This window comes from Leucopleurus acutus (assembly GCF_964270905.1).
Source record: "Leucopleurus acutus genome assembly, chromosome: 11".
NCBI lineage: Eukaryota > Metazoa > Chordata > Mammalia > Artiodactyla > Delphinidae > Leucopleurus > Leucopleurus acutus.
Genome location: NC_139152.1, coordinates 7918522 through 7927904, shown reverse-complemented (window position 1 = coordinate 7927904; position 9383 = coordinate 7918522). Strand labels below are relative to the sequence as shown.

Below are 9383 nucleotides of genomic sequence, written 5' to 3'. Positions count from 1 at the left end.
ATAATGTTTACCTCAAAGACCAGTGGAATATATTTATAAGGAGCACATAGAATAATGCCTGCCTATAATAGAAGATCAATAAATGACTGTTTCCTTCTATCTAGAATCTAATATACTCCCATGAGCGTAATGCAGAAAATTAACTAAGATCATTAAGGCTGTGTGTGTGTGTGTGTGTGTGTGTGTGTGTGTGTGTGTGTGTGTAAGTGTAACTCGGGACATCATTAATTAGGATGGATTTTCCAAGAAGACAAACTGTAAACATAAATATACTGACAATTCAGATCCAAAGGTCATAAGCCAGATAGTTTTATTAGAACATTTACCCCAAGAACACCCCTTCTGTTCTATTGCTGAGAGTCTAGCCACACCCGCACTCATCAACTACCATGTTTTCGTAATGCCGTAGAATGACATTGTCATCGTTGTCCTGATAGAGCATGGAGATGGGGGACAGCTTGGTGGGAATGCAGACAGCCTGGGGAACTGCTGGGTCAATGGCGTGCATCAGCGCTTGCATGAAAGCATAATTGGAGCTGTTGAGGGAGGTGGTCAGTGAGAAAGGACAATCTCCGTGGCAGTAATTTGCCATGAAACCCTTGGGGGCAATGATCCACTTGTGCCAGCCCAGGTCCCGGAAGTTGATGAACAGCTGGTGACGATGGCAGAGGTTCTTGCAAGAAGCCTTAGAGGCAGGGATGGCTGCTCTCCTTTTGCGGGTAGGAGGGTGGCACTGCTCAGGGTTGAGGGTGACCACCAACAGGGAAGCGTGAAGAGAACGTCTCAGTCTGGCGCAGGTGTCCTCAAGCTGAAAATTCACCCCAGAGGCTCTGCCTCCTTTGACCAGTATCTCTAGGAACAAACCTAAGTTCTTCCGGGGGTAACTATTCCTCTTAGCCACATCCAACAGATTGAAGTGAAGGACACCTTGAGGCCATGGTACTGACTGCAGTGCAAACATTTTACCTGTCTTTGGGGTGGCCCAGCCCCGCCCGTGTGGCCCCTGAACCAGGGACAGAGCCAATTCCAGTTCTGGTCCCAGGTTATAGTAAGTGTTGGGCCCCAAGTCCAGGCCCAGCTGGGCCATTGTTAACTGTTCCCCATCTTTAATCGCAGACAGGTTAAAGGAGAGGAGCTTCTGTAGGCGGGAGGAGGCTTGGGAAAGGCTCTCGGAGTAAAGAAAGAAACCTAGACGGGGACAGAGAGATGTGAGTCACCTCCACCTGTGTGATGTAAATGTCAAATGTTATATGTATATCCACATATACAAAACAAGGGCGGGAAATTCTCAGCTATACTTAAACTCAGCCATTTGGGAGGATTTGTTTCTCTCACTCCTCATTTATGGCCAGAGGTACTTATCTTCATATTGCAGGTCCCCAAGGGATCCTGAATAGAATTGAGAAGGTCTATAATCTTGGATGGGAAAAAGAATCACATCTTTATCTTCACTAAACTCTAAGTGACATTTAGCATTTCTTTAAATTATGAATATAGGCGACAAATCCCAATAATATTGTAAGCATCTATGACACTGTTACCAATAAAAATCATAGGTATGTTCATATATTAAGTTGTTGCAAATAGCTTAAAATAACATTTATGCTCGAACAACTTTGAATTGATGGTATAGTCCCTTCTTTAGATCTTGTTATTTGTTGCATGAATAAAATATCATATGCATTACTACACACACATTCATTTTTTAAATATTTCTATAAATGTATTTCAGTATTTAATTGGTTTCTTTTAAAATTCTAAATATTTTATCTTAGGCGTATAAACCTTTTTCTGAGAAGGGGTTCATTGGCTTCAACTGCCAGCCAAAGGGACCTATGGCACAAAAATGTTTAAGAACGCCCCACGCTGTCAGGTGTTGTAACCACTTAGGTTTACTTCAAAACAAACGCCTGTCATCCAGCCAAGGCTGGCCCTCTGGAGCTCCCTTTTGTTGTATCCTTAGGTAATTCTTATCTAAAGCCCACAGTTTTCAATGTCAATAATTTCTAGTCTTTTACTTTTTTTTTTTTTTTTTTGCGGTACGCGGGCCTCTCACTGTTGTGGCCCCTCCCGTTGCAGAGCACAGGCTCCGGAGGCGCAGGCCCAGCAGCCATGGCTCACGGGCTCAGCCTCTCCGCGGCATGTGGGATCTTCCCGGACGGGGGCACGAACCCGTGTGCCCTGCATCGGCAGGCGGACTCTCAACCACTGTGCCACCAGGGAAGCCCTCTAGTCTTATACTTTTGAATACTTCTCCCACTTCACTGGAAATTGAGATGCAATGTGATTCTTCAGTTTCTCCACATGGACCCCCTTCTCTGTATCTTTTGAAATTGTGCTGAACTCCGCCTGTTTGCAAAGCTAACTTCTCTGCTTAGATTTTCATATATCACCTACTCCTCTAGGAAAAGGCCCAATAGAGGATACATTTACCCTTTTTTTGTTTGTTTGTTTTGCCTCTTCAATTTCTCTCCACAAATAACTTCTTTGACCTGATGCCACCATCTTGTTTGGTAGGGTGGCTCTACCCTAAGAGATCTTCTAAGCTCATTCAGCTTGTGGAGAAATTACAGTGGAAACCCAGGTATTCTAACCATTCCACCACAATGCCTCTTCAAGCTCATTAAAAAACAACAAAATTAAAAAGCATTTAAAATTACCCAGGTTCCTGTTCAAGTCTACTATATCATCTCTCCGTTTCTTTTTATTGACCATCTTCTTAAAAAGATTAGTCTATGTTTGCTGTCTCTACTGCTTACCATATATTCTTGTTATTGTCCAACTCTCTTACCCTTACTGGTCCACTGAAATAAACATCTTTAAGTGTTGACTAACTAGCAAATGCAGGGATGTTTTCACAGGGCTTATCCTTCTCAACCTCTGTGAACAGTTGATCTCTCCTGTTCACAGCTTTAATTCTAACGTATTAGTCTCACTTTTTACTCATATCACTAAATCACATTCCTTAGGCGTGAAAAAAACCCCAAAAGACAGAGAGGAAAAGATGAACAGATTTGAAAACATGAAAATTAAAAAGCTTCTATATTCAAAAGACATCATGTACAAAATTAAAAGCTGAAAGAACAACCAAGAATACTTGTAATTTGTATATAAAGAGTTGTACAAATGATTAAGAGGCCTCACAAATCATTACGGAAAAGAATCCTCAACAGGAAAAGGGTCATAATGTGTAAATAATGTATACATTATTTAATGTATAAATTTAATGTTTAAATTTGAAAATTTAATGTATAAATTTTCAAATAATAATACAATTATTTGAAAAATAAATGATTCACATTTTAAGATAATAAACATGATAAATATAGTCAATACTGCTGTATGTCGTGTATAAAAGAGTAAGTAAATTCTAAGTTTCTAGCACAAGGAAAAAAATTTGTTTCTGTTTCTGTGACTTTGTATCTATCTGAGACAGTGGATGTTCGCTATACTTATTGGATTTATTGTTGTTTTGGCTGCACAGCGCGGCTTCTGGGATTTTAGTTCCCCAATCAGGGATCAAACTTAAGCCATGGCAGTGAAAGCGCCAAGTCCTAACCACTGGGCCGCCAGGGACTTCCCTCACTATACTTATTGAGATAATTGTTTTGTGGTATACGTAAATCAAATCATTGTGCTGTACACCTTAGACTTATACAGTGCTGTATGTCAATTATATCTCAATAAAGCTGGAAGAAAATAAAAGACTATATTCTAAGTCTTAAATAAATAAGCAAATAAATAAATGATTCATTATCCCTTTGAAAGGGCATCGTTCCACCTTATTAAAGAAACATATTAAAACAACGAGGTCATGTTTTGCTACCAGATTAACAAAAATTAAAAGCTAAAAGGGTGTTGTTACCTAATGGCCACCCAGTGCAGCACGGATAAGTACACTGTCATATACTAACAGAATGAAATCCTAGACAGCAATGAAAATGAACTACAAATACACACAACATGGATAAATCTCACAAGTGTAATGTTGAATGAAAGATGCCAGACATGAAAATGGATACATTCCACAGTTCCACTTACATGAAGTTCAAAAACAGGCAAAACTAATACGTAATGTTCGATGTCAGGATAGCAGTTACCCTTGTAGAGAAGTAGTGATTAACAGAAGGGGGCATGAAGGATCCTCTGGGGTGCTGGTCACGTACTGTTTCTTGATCTGGGTGCTAGTTACTCTGCAAAACTTCACTGAGCTGTTCTGTACAATTTATGCACTTTTCTGAATGTACATTTTACTTCAATAAGTTTCTATTTTAAAGAGACTACCGTCAAAGTAAGTGAGAATTCTCATACACTCAACATGGAGTATAAATTCTAAAGGATATTTGCTGTACATCAAAAGTATAAATGTAAAAACAAAACAAAACAGTATAAATGTGCCTACCTTTGATACAACAATCCCCTTCTAAGAACTTATCCAGGGAAATAATAGAAAAAGTGCGCGCACGCACACACACGCAAATGGATATAAAGCTGCACTATTATAATATGTTTATGTTCATCAACAGGACATCAGTTACATAAATTGTAGCATGTCTATACAATGGAATATCATATAACCATTAAAACAGGGATAAGTTGACTATATGTTCTGACTTGAACAAAATGTTCATAATACTGGAGGAATGTATAGTATGATCCCATTTATAAAAAAATTACAAGTCTATATTATATATATGCAAAGAAGAAAAGTCTGGAAGAATATACATCAACTATTAATGGTGGTTTTCTCTAGGGGGAGCATTAGGGAAGAGTGATAATGAGATCGTGTCCTTTTCCTGTACCATTAGATAGAATTTTGATCCTCACAAAAATTAAAAGTTTTTTTTCCATGGTGAAGGGAAGGAAGTAGCCTCAGCTATTTCCTACTCTCTCCTTGGAAAACCCTTCACACCAGCTCCCCTCACCTCTTAACCTTCCTCCAGGAATTGTCCCTGAAGCCCCACCCCCAAGGCATCTAATGTGACACTTAGCACAATGTATGGAAGTCATCTGTTTGTTGATGTGTCTTCTATAAACTCTTAAAAAGCTGACTTTATCATTCATCTCTGTACTCTCATGGTCTTACACAGTTGCCGGCACTTAGTAGGCATCCAATAAATGCTTCTTGGACTCAAATCTTATTTCCGGTTGCTGTAAAACTAACCAGCCAGGGCTCTCAATTCCTCCCACCTCAACCACCTGGGAGGCTATATAGAAATGCAGATTACAACACCCATCTCTGACTTTGAATAAGAATCGGGTGGGGGAGACTTCCCTGGTGGCACAGTGGTTGAAAATCCGCCTGCCAATGCAGGGGACACGGGTTCGAGCCCTGGTCCAGAAAGACCCCACATGACACCGAGCAACTAAGCCCGTGCGCCACAACTACTGAGCCTGTGCCCTAGAGCCCGCGAGCCGCAACTACTGAGCCCACGTGCCACAACTTCTGAAGCCCATGCGCCTAGAGCCCCTGCTCTGCAACAAGAGAAGCCACCGCAATGAGAAGCCTGTGCGCTACAATGAAGGGTAGCCCCCGCTCGCCACAACTAGAGAAAGCCCGCGCGCAGCAACGAAGACCCAATGCAGCCAAAAGTAAATAAATAAATAAATAAATAATTTTTTTAAAGACATGAAAAAGAAAAGAATCGGGTCGGGGTGTGAGGGGCAGGAACTAGGCTGGAGAATCAACTTGTAACAGTTGATCTGCGTAATTTTTGGTGGGTGGTCAGTTTGGCAAATTACTGAATTAACTGAAGGGTATGACGATGGCATATATTATCGCCTTGTATTTACAAATCAAGAATAGCCTTTTCTACCCATCAAAAGTAATGGGAAGGTACGGAGCAGGAAGCAAAAGTCCTGGGCAAACTGAGCCCAGAGGACCAGGATGAGTAAATTTGGGGCTCAGAAGTGGGAGACTGAGCCCTAATTCCACCCTCACACCTCCACCTAAATTGTAGCTCAAAGCTGTTGATTCAGAAAAAACCATTTTGAATCCTGGCTTTGTTCACACACTAGCTGTATGATCTCGAATAGGTTACAGGTTATCTACTGTCTGAGCCTCAATTTCCTTATTGTTAAAAACTTGATAAGAATACCTGCCTTCCTCTCGGGACAGTGGTTGGGATTAAATAAGATAAAATGTGTAAATTACCAGTACGTGGCCGCCCATGAACCCCTCGGTAATTGTTACTTCCCCTTTATTCCTTTCTTCACACCAGATTCATCTCTAGGAAAGACTCCAGTGTCCTCACCTTGATCTGGGAGAAGTCGGAGTATGTTCCCACTGACACCCAGCTCCTTCACGTAGCACAAGTTTTGAGAGACGCCAGTGGTTGCTGCTGCCTCTTGATCCTGGAAAATTCTCTTCAGGATGGAAGGCACAGGTTGGAACTTCTTGGGTGAAGGCTCTTTGTCTAAGCCCAGAGACTGGAGAAAGACACGTTCTTGGAATTGGAATGTCTGGCCCAAGGCCAGGATTAACAGGAGGCCTAGAGCCAAGCCTGGCAGCGAAGGAAGCATGGCCCCTGAGCTGAGGTGAAGCTGGCTAGTGGGGCTGCAGAGAGCTCTAGCGCCTGACTGCCCAGCAATTCAGGTGCTGCTAATTTATCTGAGGTAAGATAATCAGGTGTGAATTGCTCTCTTCCCAGCTCCTCAAAGGCAATTGGATACAAAAGCACAGATTTTTTTTTTTTTTCCTCTTCCCCAGTTCTGCTCTCCCAGAAAAAAATTCACAAAAGAAAGATTACCCACTCGTGGACCTAACTCTACAACAATCTGAGATTTGTCAGCAGTAGACTGAGTGGAAAGGAGACACACATTTATTTTTTTAACAAACACTCATTAAGCATCTATTATGTGCAATGCGCTGAGATGGGTGCTAGGAACATATTATTAGTAATTGAAAGTCTTGTCATTCATAGTCTAATTAGACAAATACACAGGTAGAGTTCTACTGAACTATATCCACAGCCAGGCGGAAAACCAAACCGGGGAGGGAAAACCCCTCCTGGGGAGGTTGATCTACACTCCCCATCTGTTTTCAGCTCTAGGACTGAATTTTGTTCCACTAATTTTGACCTTCCTGATTAAAAGTCAGAAATCAGACTGACTGGGTAATTTCTGTTCCCGTACTTATTAGCTCTGTGACATTGGACATGTCACTTAACCTTCCTAAATTTTGTTTCCTCAACTGAAAAGAAAAACCTGCCTTCTAATTTGCCATAGAAATCTGATAAGATGATGTGTTAAAAGTGCTCGGCACAGAGCCTGCCAAAAGGTAAGCACACACAAAGTGTTCACAGTGGAGAAAACTTCAAAGCTTAGCAGACATTTTTCAGTAAGACATTCAGGGCTAAAGGAACTACACATGTAAAGGCAAGTAGGTTATTGAGCAGTCTAAACAAGGCAGCATACATCAATTTCTGTTTGGTTCTATGTTTTGTTTTGGCCAAACCATTACGAGATTTTTCAAATGCTATAGAAGAATTAGCTTGTTTGTCACCCAAATAATTTTCAAGCTTTTTGAGAACAGTTTATCATTTTACATTATTTTATACCACCTATATTTTTATCTTGATAAATTTTATTACTGCAGTATTTGTAGATGGAAAGAGTATATATAGATATATATTTGATTGCCTTTCATTTTTATAAACAGTAAGCAACTGTTTTATGAAAATTTATCATTTGAACCTTTTAAATTGAGAGTGGTGGGAAGGGGGACGGTTTCTAGAGTCATGAATGATTTGGGGTCACAAATCATTGCCCTGAAATTATAACCATTCATAAACTCAAACCCTTTACATCAGGCTCTCTGAATCTTGGTCAGTTTCTCTCCCACCTATTTTTTTTTTTTTTTTGGCTGCATTGGGTCTTCGTTGCTGTGAGCGGGCTTTTCTCTAGTTGCGGTGAGCGAGGGCTACTCTTTTTTTTTTGGGGGGGGGGGCTACTCAGTTGCAGTGCGCAGGCTTATTGCGGTGGCTTCTCTTGCTGCGGACTGTGGGCTCTAGGCACATGGGCTTCAGTAGTTGTGGCACACAGGCTCAGTAGTTGTAGCACGCGGGCTCTGGAGCGCAGGCTCAGTAGTTGTGGCTCACGGGCTTAGCTGCTCTGCAGCACGTGGGGTCTTCCTGGACCAGGGCTCAAACCCGTGTCCCCTGCATTGGCAGGCGGATTCTTAAGCACTGCGCCACCAGGGAAACCCAAAAGACTATTGTTAATTAAAGAAAAACAGGGACTTCCCTGGCAGTCCAGTGGTTAAGACTCCAGGCTTCCACTGCAGGGGGGTGTGGGTTCGATCCGTGATTGGGGAACTAAGATCCCGCATGCCATGTGGCACGGCCAAAAAAAAAAAGAAAGAAAGAAAGGAAAAAAAAAAACCACAGACATCTCAAGTTAATGAAGTTAGCACTCTCCTCTGTATGGGAAGATGCAAGAGTCTGAGTTCATTTAAATCATTCCTTGAATACAAGCATGGCCATTTATTAAATAGAAGATGAATGGCCTGAGATATCATGAAGGGTCTCACTTTCTTTCCCTATAAAATTACAGCATTAAATTTGACCTTCTTTAAGGGTTCTACAAACAAAAACACTATAATTCTAGGGGAGTGGGGAGGGTCATTATAGGGGTGGGAGAGTGGGAGGTATAAACTACTGGGTATAAGACAGGCTCAAGGATGTATTGTACAACACGGGGAATATAGCCAATATTTTGTAATAACTGTAAATGGAAAGTAACCTTTCAAAATTGTATAAAATAAAAAAAATTTTAAATAAAAAATAAAACACACACAAAACAAACAAACAAAAAACATTGTAATTCTGGACTTTCAGCCCTAATTAGAAAATCAAAAGCAAGACAGTATGGCTAAATATTATAGAACCAGTTCTGAAGTCATGGACTTGGATTAAAATCTCAGCTCTATCACTTACTGGCAGTGAGGTCCTAGAAAAATTGTTTCTCTGGCCTTTGGTTTTCTAATCAATAAAATGAGAAATATATCAGTTCAACAGAATTACTGTGATCATAAGCATAGAAAATATTCAACTTCAATCGTAAAAAGAAGCAAATTAAGCAATATGGATGGACCTAGAGATTATCATACTAAGTGAAGTAAACCACACAAAGACAAATATCATACGATATCACTTACATGTGGAATCTAAAATATGGTACAAATGAACTTATTTACAAAACGGAAACATGGGATTCCCTCTCAGTCCAGTGGTTAGGACTCTACCCGTCCAATGCAGGAGCACGGGTTCAATACTGGGCTGGGCAACACCAGCCATGCAGTGTGGCCAAAAACAAAACAAACAAACAAACAAACAAAAACAAAACAGACTCAGACATAGAAAATAGAAAAGAAACTTATAGTT

The 9383-nt window shown here is 40.7% G+C and overlaps 1 protein-coding gene across 1 annotated transcript; it reads right to left on the bottom strand.

Annotated features, from left to right (window-relative positions):
- Nucleotides 1-361: 361 nt before the first annotated feature.
- Nucleotides 362-6522, bottom strand: GDF3 (growth differentiation factor 3; the record flags this gene model as incomplete). The annotated part of the gene is made up of 2 exons (XM_082850958.1): nt 362-1188; nt 6255-6522. 2 exons carry the CDS (start codon nt 6520-6522, stop codon nt 362-364), a joined length of 1095 nt encoding a protein of 364 aa, XP_082707084.1.
- Nucleotides 6523-9383: the final 2861 nt, after the last annotated feature.